This window comes from Podarcis pityusensis, assembly GCF_964106645.2.
Source record: "Podarcis pityusensis genome assembly, chromosome: 8".
Taxonomy (NCBI): Eukaryota; Metazoa; Chordata; class Lepidosauria; order Squamata; family Lacertidae; genus Podarcis; species Podarcis pityusensis.
Window position 1 is genome coordinate 64,424,837 of NC_138033.1, and position 16,502 is coordinate 64,441,338.

The window sequence follows — 16,502 nt, forward strand, 5'->3', positions numbered from 1 at the left end:
CTAAAATATTTGTTTTATTTTTTAATTGGGCAGTATCCAATGTCACTCACACTCAGACGAGACCCATGGATAGGCAGAGGCCGCTTTTTGCAATATCTGCATTTATTTACAGATTCCCCAGTGGCTGGTATTAACATAGCAGACCCTGGATCTGTAGTCTCCCACTGGGAGAGGGGAGGGGGGAATTAAATCCAGTGGTCCAGGGATTGAAAGGAATCTCCTTAACAAAGGTTAAGGTGCTTGGCCACACTGCCAGGGCCTTTAAGGCAATCTTTGGCACTGCTGTTAGGTCCCATTAATGTAACAATCAGGAGGCTTGTTGGCAGATCAGACCTGCATTGACACCATCAAAAACCCATAAAAGCATAAGGTTCAATTAACTCTATATGTGCTGGTCTCCTCTACTGATCTCTCAAGGATGGAAGGGCCCATCTTGTTATTCTTTGTTATTCTTGTTATTCATGTTTTTAAAAGGCATGCTTATTGCTACTTCTGAAAAACTGAACCACCTTGTGTGCCACCAGAGGCTATGCAACCCCCTCAGGTTTGCATCAGTCTGGGAACTGTTCTGTGATTTTTATGACCAATCTCATGGTTGGCATATTCATACTAAATATGATTTTATCCAGCAACATCTATGAACAGCTGATATATTTTGGTATAAATATTGTATGAAAGGTGCATCCTACCATGGAACATATTTTATGCTATTCGGTCTTTGCAAAACGTTTTTTAAATTTTACCTTGCACTTTTACCCCTTTTGTTTTTAATGACTGTTTTTATTAGTTTGACGTTTTGTTTGTTGCATTTGCAAATCTTATATTTAAAAGTTTATAGACACACACACACAAACAATTACAGGGACCTCTGAAAGGGCTTCCAATTATTGCGGAGTGTCCTGAAACTTAATGAATTGCGACCTCAATTGTACAAAACAAAAACCTTGCAAGACTTCCTGCGAACTTCCAGTGCCTCCCAAACCCCGACTGGGAAATTGCCCACCAGAATCCCTTAAAAGGTGCCAAGCTTCCGGGTGAGTGTCACAAGGCAGAAGCGAGCCAAGGGACTGACGCGCGTCTGCCCGTCCTCTCCCTTCTTCTCCGCCTCCCTGCTCTCCACTATGTGATCTCTCGCTGGAGCGCAAGGACTACGATTCCCGGCTTGCCATGCGAGCAGCGCAGGCGCAGTGCTGCCGCCAGACAAGGAGGCTCCTCCCCACTCGGGCGGGCGGGGCGGGGTTTCGGCTCCCTCCCCCGTTGCCGGTCCCGGGAGGCGCCGCCGCCGCCGCCGCCGCTGTTGGCTTGCCGCCGCCTCCTCCGCCTCCACCTCCTCGCTCGGTCCTCTGATCCCACCCAGCCTGCCAGCCATGGATTCGGACTCCTGCGCTTCCCCGCCGCCCCCCGAGGTGAGAAGAGCCCCCTTGCCCTCCCCCCCAGTGATGGGGTACAAGGAGTCCCGCCCCCTCCCAACCCCCCTACTGCATATATACCCCCCAGAACCCCCACTTTCTCCTCTCTCTCCCCCAATCTCAGTTTCGGCCCCCCCCCCGCTTTCTCTTCATCCTTCTCCAAGCCTTCTACCCGCCCCCAGCCCCAGTTCAGGACACCCCCATCCACTGCCCCCCCTCCGCGCAGAACTGGGTCTCTCGCTTGAGGTTGGATGTACGCGGGTGGGAGAGGGGGAAGGCGTGGCAGAGTTGAGGGGGTGTCCGGAGCTTCTTTTTTCTCCATTTAAATCTCACCCCCCTTCTCCTCCAGCACACCTTTTCAAGCCTTCCTCGGCCACTGTTCTCCCCTCCCTTCTTTTAAGGGTGCGATCCTTCTCTGGTCCTTCATCAGCACCCTGGGGTGTGATTGCCCCTGCCGCCCAGGGCCGGTTGCGATCCGGCTTGCTGGGCAGCCGGTTGCCCCCTCCCCATGCCTGACCCTCACTCCTAATCCCAACAAAGAAGCAGGCTCCCCTCCAGAAGAAACCTCCCCGCCCCCCCTCCACCGGGCATTGCCCACTTATTGTGATGGCAGGGGGTGGGGAATGGGCAAAAGTCTGCAGTGTGGCGCGGCGCTTTAAGGGGGTGCTTGCAAAAGTGGGGGTCCCCTCCCCTGCAGCTCCTCCGCCAGTCACCCCTCCCTTTAGCAAAGTTTTTCTCAACGCCCCCCCCCCCCCGCTTTTTCGCTCTCCGAGTGGCACCTCGCTGGCCCTGCCCTCTTCGAGTCCGTGGCTGACGCCCCCAGTGGTTACGCCCGCCTCTTCCTCCCTCCTTGCAGGATTTTTCTCCCGGATCCAAACGATGCCGCACGGTGGAGGACTTCAACAAGTTTTGCACATTCGTCTTGGCCTACGCGGGGTACATCCCCTACCCGCAAGAGGTATGGACGTCGGAGTGCGGGGTGGAGGCTGCCTTCGGTGCAGCTGGATAATCGGGGCTGGAGGGGAAGGGGCGGGCTCTGCTTCCCAAGATGCGGCTACGCTGCTGTGCAAGAGTAGGTGTTCTTTTCCCCCAAAGGCTTTCTGGGATTCGGGGCCCTGGCAGACTCCGGTTCATTGGAGGGGGGGGGGGGGTTGTTTCCGGAGGGCAACGATCGGGGGAGCAAGCAGTGAGTCAGGGAAAGGTAATTTTTTTGTGTGCGAGAATGCCTTTGCAAATGCTGCCTGGGGATTAGGATGCGTTTGTGGGATGAAGTGTCAGGAGGTGCTTTTTTCTTGTGCAGATTGGCAGCCTCTGCCAACCTTCACCAACCTCCAGAAATTTTGGACTACAATTCCCATCAGCCCCCATGGGCCATCATGTAGCCATACTGATGGGAGTTGTGGTCCGAAACCCCTGGATAGCCCCATGTTGGCTACACCTGCATTGATAGGGAAGTGGGAAAGGCTGATCTACAGCTCTTCTGTTCTGTCCTGTCCACCCTGAATGTCCAAACGGACCAGCTGTAGTGTCAAAATGCAGGCAAAACAGTGGAGATTCCTGCATTGCAAGGGGCTGGACTAGATGGCCCTTGGGGGGATCCCTTCCAACTTTGCAGTTTTGTGAAATGGTACAGGTGCAATTTAAAACAATTGTTTGGGTGCTGGGCCCAGTTGCACCTTCCACTTAAAAGGCATGCAGCCTCTGTGAAACTGATTTCTCTTTCTGCAGGACGCTTCTGTGCGGAGCGCCCCCAGCCCCCCCAACAGCACCGGGGGCACCATCGACAGCGACAGTGGGGATGTGGGTGAAGCGAGGCTCCCCTCTGCCCTCTCCTTGTCTGGGAAAGCACAGAAGAGCTTCAGCCAGCTGACACATCGGAAAGCTTACACCTCCCTCTACCAGTGGGCAAAGCCACAGGGCTTCCTGCTGGGCAGGAAGAAAATGGGGCTCAGGAGGAAGAGGAAGCTGAAGCGGAGGGAGGTGCTGGGAGGGGAGGAGTCCTATGCGCAGGCGCCCACGAGCCCCTCTTCAGAAGGCGATGCCCACTCCTCCACGGGCCGCTGCTCGGCATGGGACTCAGACTCGCTCTCCAGTGCCTCGTGCCCGCCAGCGGCCCCACCAGAGGCTCCACGCCTGGTTCAGACGGTAGGCAAGCGCACCATCATCCGGCAGGGGAAGCAGGTGGTGTTCCGCGACGAGGACGGCAGTGCAGATGACGAGGACATCATGGTGGATTCAGGTATGGAGCAGAGAGGCTCTCAAACAAAGCACTGTCTTTCTGCATCAGGCGGAAGGTTAAAAGCAGGGGAGCCATGAAGGCTGGATGGCATGTGCTGACAGCTCCAGCCAAAACTTGCAGAAAACATCTGAAGGACACCAGGCTAGTGATTGCAATGCTGGTGGCACCACATGGGAGAGCTTTCTCGGTGGTGGCTCCCTTTACGTGGAACGCTTTGATTTGTGTTCTACTAGCAATTGAAAACTTTTTAAATGAGCTTTTTGATTCTCTTGCTTTTTCATGACCTGATTGCAAATACTGCCTTTTAACTACTTCAATCATTTGAGTTTTTAATGGCTGGCTCACTTCCAGCTTCATATTTGTAAAACCACAAGGGGGTGGAGGGGGAAAGCAGGGGTATAATTTTAAATAAGAATATATATTCTTAATATATATTCTATAATATATATTCTTTAATATATATATTAAAAGCTCAGTGTATTAACAGTCCATTATTGACAGAACTCTCACCACTATTAAAAAAGCCAAACTAGTATTTAGAAATCGTTATTGTGGTGTGACCAGTTGAAGGCAATGAATTCTCTTGCTACAACAGATGAACTCCTTGGGGAGCCTGTGGGGCCCCTGCAGTTATTGCTGGCCTCCATCATCAAAGAAGCAGCAAGGGATGATAGGAGTTGTAGTCCAGAACAGCTGGAGAGCTGCAAAAGAGTAGCCAAGCCCTTTTCTGTGTCACCAGAGGCAAGTGTGTTGGGCTGACAAATAAGGCTTGCTCCTTGGAGGGAGCATCCACCTACAAACAGGCTTCCTAGGTAGATGAATGCGGTTGTATTTGAGGACTGGTGGTGTATCTGATGAGGGTCTCTTACCTGGAACTTGTTTCTCTCTCTTCCTCCCTGCTGCACAGATGACGATTCCTGGGACCTTGTGACCTGTTTCTGCATGAAACCCTTTGCCGGGCGCCCCATGATCGAGTGCAACGAGTGCCACACCTGGATCCACCTCTCCTGTGCAAAGATCCGCAAGTCCAACGTCCCAGAGATCTACGTCTGCCAGAAGTGTCGGGACTCCAAGTTCGACATCCGCCGCTCCAGCCGCTCCCGGATGGGGTCACGCCGACACTTCCTGGATTAGTGGGGTGGAATTTTTTCCCCTAGCGTGTTTGACACAAGCAGACTTGTCATGTGAAACATGAGACTCTGGTTGGTGGGGGACAAACCCAGCCACAAGCAGGGAACATCCACTCTGCGGTGAAGGAAAGCGTCTCGAGGCACCCTCAATGGCCTAAATCGCCACTGGAGAAGGACCTGATTCCGTGCCCCAAAGCAGGTCGAGGAAAAAGGGCATCATTAGGATGATAAGAGGAAGTGGGGGGGGGGGGCTTTCTGGTGTGCACCTCACTTTCCTTTCTTTCTGTTGTCCCAGGTATGAAAGTATGGCAGGATGAACTGCCTGATAGGTGCTGAGTGACTCCACCATCAGGGAAGTGGATGCAGTAGTTGGAGAGCTGGAGATGCCAGCAGCTGTTGCACTTCCACAGCGCTGCAGCAGGAGGTCCAGGATCTCTCTTAAGGGTTGTGTGAAAAAGGGTCGCCTTCCCCATCCAGTGGAGAGCCAATCCAAGGTCGCCTCAAAGTGAGACAGCCAGTGGCTGCTTTTTAAAAGCCACCTTCAGTGAAGGAAGCCATCTGCTTGTGCAAGCAGGGAGAGAGAAGGGCAGTCATTTCTCTCCCTTCAGAGGATGGGCTCAATTCCTACTCTGACGGGCTCCTCCTTCTCTCAGGTCCAGAATGGGCTTCCTTTCACATCGGCTGGCTCTGTGTTTGTAAAGTGGGAAGCATGTAAAATGCTTCTTCTGAGCTGATGGGGGTGGTAAGTCTTGGCACCTGGGGATGCTTCTGTGCATCCAGTACAGAAGAGTCTTGCGAGCTGGGAAATGGGTGCAGAGATCTCAGGTTTAACAAGCCCAGTGGATTCCTGCCACCAGAGCGCTGATTCCTCCTTTGCAGTGACCAAACTGGCTTATTGCACAGATGTGAATCCTCAAGTGGATTCTCCCTTTGCATCGCTCCGAGCTGTCGACAGCGAGGAAATGTAGTTTTTGTGGGGAAGAGCAGCAGGCTCGGTGGCGTGAGCAGCACACCAAGACAGACAGCCGTCTTGCCCGAGTCTCAGCGTGGACAAGTATTCCTTTGGGCACCTAATGTGCGATGACCCAGGTTCTCATATGGTGGACTTGTGTTACAAGTGGTAATGGATGGGGGATTGATACCCCTTAAGTCATTTACCCAATTGGTTTGGTAGGGTTCCCATAGTGCATTCTTCTGCCATGACCGCAAAACTTTGTCCGTTTATCAGAAGCAAATATGAAGAACTTGATTCCTCTACACAGCAGGGTCTGCTTTCCCTCAGGCTCCCCTATTTGCCAAAGACAGTTCTTCCACAGAATACCCCAGGCTGATGCTGTGATCACTTGGCAGCTTCAGCTACCATCTTGGGTTTTTGTTTTTTTTAAAAATGTCTGCAGAGTGAGACAAATCAGTGTAGGACATCTTGCGGTGGAGGAAACAACTTAGGAAGAAGTTTCCTGTTGAGCAAGCTTTCACTTGTATTTTGGCATTGAGCTCTAGGACCCAGTTTCAACCATTCTGCAATCAGGTGGTGTCTGGCAAGCCCAGTTAATTGGATTTTTCAGCAGAAGAATAAACATCTTGCATGTCTGTGAGTTCATCTTTGTGCAATCTCAGTTTGAGAGCTTTATTTTTTTTTTATAATTAAAATTATTTGTATTATCGGATGAGGCTCCTTGTCTGTCTTTCTAGAAAAGAAGTAAAATCTTTAAATGGTGCATGGGCGACCTGTTTCGGTGCTCAGTAAGAGTGGAGGCAAAACCACTGCAAAGCACTGGGAGAAGGAGCTGGGAGGTGATAGGGTGGCGACGGCAGCTTGAACATAGATAGCATCCTTCGGGCGTGACTTGTGTAATAAACGCGAAAAATGCACTTCCCTTTGCTGAGGACGGGTGGTAGTTCAGTGGTAGAGCGCTTGCTTTGCATGTAGAAAGTCCTCAGTTCAATCCCTGGCATCTCAGGTAGGGCTGGGTGCAGACAATACTGAGCAAGCTGGACCAAGGTTCTGACTGGGCACATGGTTGCTTCTTGTTTTCTGAGTCTGGAGGAGCAATTCTATGTCAACACCATTGAATTTCTATTCATTTAGCCCACCCAGTTTTCCACTACAATGCTCAAACCAGCAGAGAGCTTTGAATGTAGGGGATCAGGAATGTCTGGGGATCACGAACACCTTGTTGGCAAATGGGCTCCTGGACAAGATGCCCCCCTTGGTATAATCCTGCAACCAGGATCTCATTTAGTGCTTAAGGCCCCAACTTTGGGGCTTCATCTCCAGTTACAAAAGTACCAGTCAGCCAAAGTCACAGCCATGGCTGATCAAGGTGCACCAACTGTCCGATGACAGCATGCAGCTTTGTAGGTTTAGGGAGGTATGTTTGGTCAGTGCCAAGAACAGCCAGTAGGAATCAGGTCCCACCCCCACCCCCAACACTTCATTCCAAACATTGTTAATATTTCTGCTTGATTTTAATGTGATTACAGGCAGAGCTGTTGGGGAAGAGGACGGTAGTCTTCACTCAGATCACACTTCAGCCTCAGAACTTCTAGTGGCCTGAGACGAGTCCCTATTGTTTTGGTATTTCCCTAATACACACTCCCTCTCACCCATATAAAGTATGATAATATTGTCCCACCAGAGAGGGTTGTTGAGAAGCTAAGAGAATATGGGCAAAGTGAAACTGCTTTGCATCTGCAGAATGCTGGAAGTCCCCAATCTTGAGTTTCTTAAAAGCATTATTTGTAGCGAAGCCACTCTTGAGGTAAGAACTCACCTTGCAGGCTCAGAAAACCTCCAAAAAGGGGGATTGGCAGTAAGGGGGCGGGGTGGGCAGAGACCCATCGCAGTTAGGTAAGAGAGGGTTCATCCCCAAGCCAGAGGGCAACATCCCCCACAGCTGCCATCTTTCTTGAGGCTGATGGGATGGGGGCACATGACTAAAGGATTCCCTTAGGTAACAGGCTCAATTTATGGGCATGACCATGAATGCCAATAGCTATTAAGTTAAGCTTGTCACCAAATTCAGCTGAATTAAAGAGGGGGAGAGCACTGGTATGCCAGCTAAGAGCTATGAGCACCTGGAACACGAATGAGAAGAGCAGCAAGCACCTGGGTGGCTCCTACAGCCACTTCCCCTCTAGTCTATGGGAGCGGAAGGAGCAGAGGAAATAAAAAATGCACACATTTCCAGACACCAACCATGGCTCCATCACCCTGATGGTGCCCTCTAGCTGCTGTTGGACTCCAACTCCCATCATCCCTTACCCTGGCCATGCTGGCTGATGGGAGCTGAGAACCTAACAGCAGCTGGAAAGTAACAGGTTAGGGAAGACTGATCCCTTGTACAAAGTCTATTGCAAGAAGGAATGACCGATTAAGTCACCAGAAGGCACTACATTTAGCCTCCCTGAAGGATCAGAGTAAGCATGTCTGGCTGTATCTTTTGCCTTCTTGCCCGTTGGGAGGCTTCTGTGCCCCTGCTTTAAGTAGCCAACAGTCTGGAGAAAATGGGTCTCTTTTATTGTCCTTATTTGTTACAGGAGAAACCAGAGGCTCTGTCCTCATTAGCGGCTCATGCACTTTGCAAAATTTCCAGTCACACGAGGCAGGGGCTTTGGAAAGCGGGGAAGGATTGAAGCGGAGGGGTGCTCAGGCTGAGCTGGGTTCAAAAAGCAGAAGGTTCAAGTGGTTATTGTCAGTGTTAATTACCAGTGTTAATTCTAGCCCGATTCTGGTTCCTGAAGAGGCCAGGTCACAGATTTCTGAAACCAGAACTCACTGCGATCCAGGAATAAATACTATGACCATACAGTGTATTTCTCATTTCATCAGCTCTGAAGGAAGTTGGGATAACTGGCATGTGGAAAAATGAATGGGGCAGTCGGGTAGGGGTGTCAACATGAATAAGGATCTTTACTTGAAGGTGCCATGGGTTAACCAAGGAGATGGATATTACTAGACCAGAACTTGGTTCAATGGAAGATGCGAGAGAAAAATATCTGTCCAACAAAACAACTGAGGAGCAGCAACACCTAATTTCAAGAGGAAAAGGGGGCAGGAGGGATGTAACAGGCTTCATGGAATCAGTTATCGTTTTACTTAGGGTAAGAGCTGAGGTGGGGACAGATTGGGGGGGATATGATCTGGATCCAAATGAGTGGGGCGAACCCAGTTATACAAACGAATAAAGTGGCGCAGGGGATGCACCACACTGTCTGTGTGTGTTTCAGGAACTGGCAGTTACGACAAACAGCTTGTTTTGGCATTCAACACCCCCAGGGATCCTGCATAAATGTCATCAAGGAAGGTGTTCCAAGGAACAACGGAGAGGCAACTCCAGCCTCCTCTGTTCGTGTCTGTAAAAGGAGCTCTACACTGCCACCAGGGACAGAGGGCCAAAAATGGGACTCCTGCAACCTCTCTGTTGCTTTCTTGCAGCACAAGAGCATCCCTGGTCTGCGGTGGGAGCAATCTTCCATCGGGAATGCTATTGCCTCTGATTTGGCACTCACTTGGCCCTCCCACTCCTATCTCCCCACCCTGCCTCCATCCGCACGACGCCTTTTGTGTACATCAAAACGCTTATGGCGACTTTTACTCCTTTTCCGGGCCAGCTTCCTGCTGTGCTCAGAACAAAGACAAGCTGACAGGGAAACAGTTCCTCTTAGTGTATCATATTATATCAGCTGCTAGAGAGAGAGAGAGATGATGATGGACAGGAAGATTCAAACGTGTTAAAAGAAAGGCTTACAAATTTCCCAAAGTGCATTTTGATTTCGGAACGTGGATATGAGCACCGTGTTCTTTGCATTGCCGAACAGCCGCAAGGGTCTACGGGGAGGAGGCCGCGAATGTGGCCGCTCGCTCCTTCACCTGAAGTAGCCCGCACCCCCTCCACTTCCTGCAAGAATAAAATCGACACCTCACCCGCCCCGCCCCCCATTGCCCACCTGCCCCAAGGCTCCCCCCGCTGAAGAGGACACTGGTTGCTGCAGGGGAAAGGGGGGCTCCTAGTCTGCAGCCTGCCCCCTTGCGTTGACAGGGGCAGGCTGGAAATGCTGGCCATCGTCAGCTGTGCCAGTCAAGCAACGGCCCCCAGCTGCAGGGACTGGGTGCCACTGTCTCGTTAGAGTAGATTCCTCTCATTTTGTCCCACAATGTTACGTTGGGTGTCAAACCACCTTCTTCTGCCGCCGATCAGGAAATAAGTCGCATCCCCACCCGTCTGAAGACGTCATCAAATCCAGGGAGGAAAGATGGTGCCATATCTGCTGGCTCCTGGGCACAGAACTCAGCACCTGCCCTCTTCCCCACCAGATTAGCTGTCCGCATCAATCCGGTGAGCTGTGGGTGTAGCAAAAAAAGGGGTGGGTGGGGAGAGGAGAGACTGTTTTATAGAGGCTGAGGTCAAGACACACTTGCAAAAGAGCCACCACTGAGGGAGGTGTAAAGGCACTTTTTAAAAATAAGAAGTGGGCAACAGTGGGTTCACCCCCAGGAGACCCACATTGTGCTCCTCCCACCCCTGTAAAGCACCTCCTGAAGAATGGCAAAGGAGAGCAGGAAGCAGCCTGCCTCCAGCCCTATGCAGCATGCCACCATCCACGGGGGAAACTGGCAGGGAGGCCCCCAATCCAAAATCCTGACACGGAAATCAATTTTGTGGGCCGTTGCTCTAAGCTATCATAGCTGCAAAGTTGGGGATTCTGAAAATCTGGGTTTACCCTGCCCTGCTGCAGCTGTGTACATAGGGGCATGAAGGAGCCTCCAGAGGCGCAGAGCAGGGCTGCCGTTCCTTTAGGAGCCGGAAGCTGCTCCCCAAACCAGCAGAAGTCACACTGCATGGATCTGGCCAGTCATCTCTGGGCACTCAGGATAGGCCTCCTGAGGTGTGCAATATTTCTGCCACCTTGGGGACTGGAAGCTTCCTCTCTACTTTGTTGATTTTATCAACTCTAAATTATTATTAACTTTAATTTGCTGCTCAAGCTATTACTTGTCCTCCACCAGCAGGCCCCACAGTGAGTTACAACAATTTCATTTTTTAAAAAGAGTTAAATCAGTCCCAGGAATATCTCCAGTGTCAAAGACCAAGGTACAAGAGGTGGGTCATTTGACAATGAAATCAGGTTTAAGGGGTTCTCTGTGCATCCTCATAGTCATGCTTAAATTGCTGGAGGAAAGTCTTGAGATTCATGCCTTGGCTCCATGCAGCAGTGTGCTGTGGCCACAACCCTCTCAAACTCACAGCCTCTGTCAGTGGGCTGAAAGAACATGAAGGCAAAGGAGGCAGGGGTGAAATTTGGAGAGGTGTGTGTCGTCGTCATCCCCCTGACCCCATGAGTCCTTGCAAATGCAATCTTCCCATCCCCTGCCCACGTGGCAGCTCCTCAGTGGAAGGGCAACGGATGCCTTTACCAGGCCTGTAGAGGGGCTGGAAGCGGAAGCAGCAGACCAGGGCTTTGCTACTTACACTGCTTTGGTATCCGAAGGGCCTCGTTGTCGCCAGACATCACTTGATGCAGGACTCCTCGGAACTGGTAGAGGACTTTCAGGCTCTTATCTTCCCCGACACAAGGGTCGTAGAACCCAGGCAGGCCGGCCTGCAAGTGAGGAATAATCACACGCTGAGTCAAGGAGAAGGGTGGTTATAGAGATCTGATCATTAAGTAACTGGTTGGGCCCATCTTGAAACCTCCTGCCATTGGAAAACTCTGGATGAAAAAGTTTAACGCTCGGATATGGCCACCAGCTTTGAATGATAAATTGATTCAGGAATGCAAGAGGGCCAGGGGAGAAACACATGAAGGCAACTTTGCAGCAGTCTGGTGCCAGTTTATCTCTTCTAGAAACCTTAACAATACATCAATTTAACGCAGTCTAATCACCTAATCACCTAATTCCTTGAGTTCAGTTGATTCTTTTGATGCAGTTTAGTTGGCAGTTCTTCCTCTCCTTGGTATTTGCTGTGTTTGGTGCTGTTTTTAACCCCTTTATGTTAAAAATTCCAATAAAAATGTAATTACAAAAAAGGAAGAGATGATGGTGGTTGTGCAGAAGTACGCACTGTGTGTAAGGGCTAGTGCACTTGTGTGCGCGCACACATACACACCATAGAACCATTGTGAAGCTTGGCTTCTGTACCCTACTGGAAGTCCAACCAAAGGTTTACAAATCTCACCTCATGATTGCCTGGCTTGGGCTGGCAACCACCCCAAGGCGCCCTCAGAAATGGAACAGGTGAGTTGTGTGGGCTTATCTGCTTCCCCACCTCCCTGCACACTGGCCTCCTCCTTACCTTGGATGCTTCTGTAAGGATGAGCTTGGAGTCTTTCACCAGGCACTGCAAGGGCACAGTCACGTCTATAACCTTCACCTTCTCGTTCCTCCTGCTCTGGTCATTGACGAATTTCCCATACCAGGCATTCACCACAATCAGGCCTGCATTGTTAACGAGAAGAAGCTGTTGGCGCAGAGGACACTTTCAGGAAACAGGGGAGCGCCCCCCCTCCAGGCAGGTAGAGAGAGAGAAGAAAAGAGAGGTCTGCCCAGGCCTCTCACTACATACAATCAAAACAGATGAGCACACAAATCCCTCCACCGGGATAGAGGCTCCCCTTTTGAGAATCCATATATTCTTCCACCTTAGAGGCTAGGACCTTCATTTATTTTTTAAAGAACTACTGAGGTTCTTGGGTTGCTGATTTCTGCAACTAGTACCAAACCCTGAGCTAGCACAGTACAATAGGAGGTGCCTTACACTGAGCAAGCTCAAGCTCAGCTTCATCCATGTCAATGGGAATAGGCTCTCCAGGGATTCAGACGTTGGTCTTTTTTCTGGCCCTACCCCAGAGGTGTTGAAGTATGAACCTGAGACCTTCTGCATGCAAAGCAGGTGCTCCACCACGGACCTACGGCTCACCCGCCACCCATATGGGATGGATATGCCCTTGCAGATAAACTAGAACCAATTGGGCATTCCAGAATCATTAAAGCAAACGTTCTGGGGCACAACCTCTTTCCACTTAGTGTTTCCTATTCCAATAAGAGCAGTAAGCAACACAGTAGCATTTACGAACCCAAACAGAAGTGTGCAAACACCTCAAATGCCTGAAGGGCAGACTTGGGTGGAAGAAAAGGGAAATCAGCACTCCTTACCCATCCTGGCTTCTTCAGCCTCAATAATTCTCCGGACAGATTCCTGCATCAGCCGCACCTAAGCGAGGGGACAGACCAGGATTCGGCATCAAAAGAAGAAGGCTTATTTATTGTGTTTGCAAATATTCTTAAAGGGAAAAAGGAGGAGGCGGCGGTCTTTATAGGAACTGCACTTGTGTAAAAACAACATGTGAGCCAGGAATGGTCTAAGCTCTGCCTCTTCCATCACAGGAGGCTGCAGAAGGTTGCCCTCCAACTCGTGGAAAGCAACAGGGATGGCGGACCTTTGGGCATTTTGGGGTTGGTTTTGTGTGTGAGAACACCTGAAAGGGGAGCCCCTAGAATGTGTTGCTCAGAGGCAGAGAGGCAAAGTGGGAGCTGCAGCAGTAGGACAATCAAGCGCAAGACCCAACTCCTCTCTAGGAACCTCATAAAAACAAGACCGGAGGGAAGGGCCAAGGCTTGAGGGTGTGTTCTCCTTCAACACACTACGCTACAAGGGGCACAAGGAGGAATAGGATGAAGAAGAAGAAGAAGAAGAGTTTGGATTTAATATCCCGCCTTTCACTCCCTTTAAGGAGTCTCAAAGCGGCTAACATTCTCCTTTCCCTTCCTCCCCCACAACAAACACTCTGTGAGGTGAGTGGGGCTGAGAGACTTCAAAGAAGTGTGACTGGCCCAAGGTCACCCAGCAGCTGCATGTGGAGGAGCGGAGACTCAAACCCGGTTCCCCAGATTACGAGACTACCGCTCTTAACCACTACACCACACTGGCTCTCTGGATGTGAGCAAGAGCAAGGCTTGCTCAGCAGCTGCAGAGGTTTTGCTGCCTACATGCTCCCAAGCATAACTTTGCAAGCACTAGAAACATGTTTCACAGAGAGAGGTGAATTTCTGCACTTGTGTGTGGAATTGCGTCACACTCGCAATTTCTCCAGGGTTGCAGGACGAGGCGTTCTCCAAAAAGTGGTGCCAGGTTCTCTCACCTGCCTCTGATCTGGAAGGCCTCCTTACCACATGCGATTGGAGCCTGTCATTGTAACTCAGCCAGGAGGGATGTGCACTCTGCAGCCTGCCCAGAGGCAATTGGATCAATTCTCCCTGCACTCCTGTCTGGATGCTGGCACTGCCCAGAGGTGACCAGGCAAAGTCTCTCTCTCTCTCTCTCTCTCTCTCTCTCTCTCTCTCTCTCTCTCTCTCTTTCAGCCTCGATAATGGAGATTTGTTGTAACAAGAAATGCATTAGCAAGGGCTAGATTTACTAGTGGCCTTGCGGATGCTTGTCATCAAGAGGCAGGGTCAAAATATATGAAATAAGTGAGAACCTTAGACATTGAATGAGACCAAGGTGGAAACATCTAGCCCAGTACTGTGCATCTCATAAGACATCACTTGGAAGTGCACATACCAGGTGTGAAGCAGACAAATGACAAATAAAAAGAAGTCAGGGACTAAACCTAGGACATGTAAAGCATATGATCTATACAGTGGCGTAGCGTGGGTTGTCAGCACCTGGGGCAAGGCAAGTAATTTGCGCCCCCTAACCCGTGGATGTGCGCCCCCTAACCCTAACCCCCAGATGTTGCGCCCGATGCGGCCGGCCCCCCCTGCACCCCCCACGCTACGCCACTGGATCCATAAGAGACATGGCCCTGGCCCCCAAAACTGGCTACAGTCACACTCTTGCACGTGTTCTGTTTTTGAAAACACACACATTCTTTCTCTCGCCAGTAAAGGCAGGCGATGAGGCAATTAAAATAGACTCAGTTACACAAAAACCTAGGACTTCCTGATTAAAACCTGATTAAAAACAAAATAAACCCAACGCTTTCAAAAATGAAGACAGCCAAGAGTGACAGTGAAAATTTGTGAGAGGGCTATGCAAAACTCACAAGGGTGAGTTAGGAAGCAGCAACTCACCAGACCTCCTCAAACACCCACCCACACTGTATTTTCAGTTGTCAAAGTGATTTTTGAAGGGAAGAAAAGCCCTTGAGATGAAGCCCAGATCAATTATTCCAAGGAGGAACCCTAAATTATCCAGGAACGGGGAAGGAAGCAAGACTTGAGACTCACTGCGGCTTCTGCTTCCTGTTTCTTCTGGAAAGTGTCGCTGGCCGTGCTCTCCCGCTGCTTCTCCAATTCTCTAACGTTCGGACAGGGGAGAGGAAGGAAGAGGGTTTCATTGTCGTCTGGGCACCTGCCTCCCTTCCCACTTTCCCCCAACCAGTTCCCTGAGAAAAGCAGCCATGCCGCACGAAGGCTGGGCCAGCTAGTGCATTAAGGATGGCAGAGAGACAGAACAACCTGACTCATGCAAGCCAAGCCCAGTGAAACGAGCAGGAACGCTGCTTACTTCTCTGCTGCTCTTGCAAGTATCAAGGGCCCCCAAAGCAGGAGGGCTTCCCAATGATGATGGATTGCATCTCATGTTAATTGGCGAGAGCAGGAAGGTATCCTTTGGACGGTTTTCTATGCAAGTCACAGAAATACCCCCTTTGCAGCCCAGAGTCTGGCTCCTTCTTTTCGCTCCAAAAATCCCTCCACCCTCACAGTAGAGCTCTGTGGAAAAGAGCAGGAGGGTGTCCCCCCCCACCCTCTGCCAAACCACCACCCCTGCTTCCCCCACAGTGGCCGGCCAGAAACTTCTGGAAGGACCACAAGCAGGCCTGGAATGCTACAAACCTCGCTTGCTGCCCCACCCCCCGGCAGCTTGTTTCCAGAGATGTGCTGCCTCTGATGTACACACTGGGCAGCCCTCTCCTCCATCACCAGCTGCCTTTGCTGTGCTGTGCCCTGCAGGTCAGTTCCACCTCTATCCTCCCCCAGTGCATGCTGGGAATGCTTTCGGGGCACTCACTTCTCCTTCTGCGCCCTCAGGTAGGGCCTGATGATGAGCCTGTGCATGGCGAAGTAGATGACGAGGGGCCCCGCCGTGGCGTAGAAGACCGCGCTGGGCAGCAGCTGGTCCGTCAAGTGGATGGGGAAGAAGTAGGTCTGGCTGGCTCGGTTCAGCCTGAGATGCAGGGGAAAGCAGAGCAGTTAGCTGGCAAGGCAGGCACAGAGAACCTGCAGGAGCCAGCTTCAAAAACACTAGGGGCCAGGGGAGGGAGAGAGCATGCCCAACTCTCTGGTTCCTTGTCCTGCTCAATCATTTGCTGCCAATGGCGATGGGACTGTGGTGACCCTGGTGTGGCAAGGGGTGCCTTGAGCGGCGGGAGGCCCACAGCCAGAACTCTAGAGCAGGAAGAGGAGGGCCCCAAACCTGCTGGGGCCCACCTAGATGACACACGTCTGCCCAGGCACACAAATTTAAGGAAGTCCCTCCTCCATGTTTCATTACTCAAGGCTGCTGAGCTTTTTTAGCAGTGGGAGGGAAGAGAGCGAGAGACAGGCTCTGAAGTCCGATCACTGATCTTCCGCTTTTCCCAGGCCGTTCTGCTGTGTTCTGGAGCCCTCTGCTGGCAAAACCGAAACATGTCAACCAGAATGATAGCGGCACATGTTGTGATCAGTGTCTCCATTGGAAGTAGCTATAGCCCATATATGTTTACAAATCCCTGCTT

At 51.1% G+C, this 16,502-nt stretch overlaps 2 protein-coding genes across 2 annotated transcripts in view; one reads left to right on the forward strand and one right to left on the reverse strand.

The window, feature by feature from the left end:
* Nucleotides 1-1,219: 1,219 nt before the first annotated feature.
* Nucleotides 1,220-6,445, forward strand: PHF13 (PHD finger protein 13). The gene is made up of 4 exons (XM_081017210.1): nt 1,220-1,406; nt 2,266-2,367; nt 3,138-3,648; nt 4,556-6,445. Exons 1-4 carry the CDS (start codon nt 1,368-1,370, stop codon nt 4,780-4,782), a joined length of 879 nt encoding a protein of 292 aa, XP_080873336.1. The 5' UTR covers nt 1,220-1,367; the 3' UTR covers nt 4,783-6,445.
* Nucleotides 6,446-8,277: 1,832 nt separating this feature from the next.
* Nucleotides 8,278-16,502, reverse strand: part of DNAJC11 (DnaJ heat shock protein family (Hsp40) member C11) — a 55,067-nt gene continuing 46,842 nt past the window's right edge. Inside the window, exons 11-16 of the mRNA XM_081017164.1 lie at nt 15,797-15,952; nt 15,013-15,082; nt 12,937-12,994; nt 12,077-12,219; nt 11,252-11,381; nt 8,278-10,122 (exon numbers count right to left, since the gene is read on the reverse strand). Of these exons, the coding sequence (XP_080873290.1) occupies nt 10,097-10,122; nt 11,252-11,381; nt 12,077-12,219; nt 12,937-12,994; nt 15,013-15,082; nt 15,797-15,952 (583 nt within the window). The 3' untranslated portion in view covers nt 8,278-10,096. The remainder of the gene's footprint in view (nt 10,123-11,251; nt 11,382-12,076; nt 12,220-12,936; nt 12,995-15,012; nt 15,083-15,796; nt 15,953-16,502) is intronic.

Coding starts and splice junctions, on each gene's coding strand:
- PHF13 (XM_081017210.1), top strand. CDS start 1,368: ATGGATTCGGACTCCTGCGCTTCCCCGCCGCCCCCCGAG. Junction 1,407..2,265: donor CTTCCCCGCCGCCCCCCGAG/GTGAGAAGAGCC, acceptor CCCTCCTTGCAG/GATTTTTCTCCCGGATCCAA. Junction 3,649..4,555: donor GGACATCATGGTGGATTCAG/GTATGGAGCAGA, acceptor CCTGCTGCACAG/ATGACGATTCCTGGGACCTT.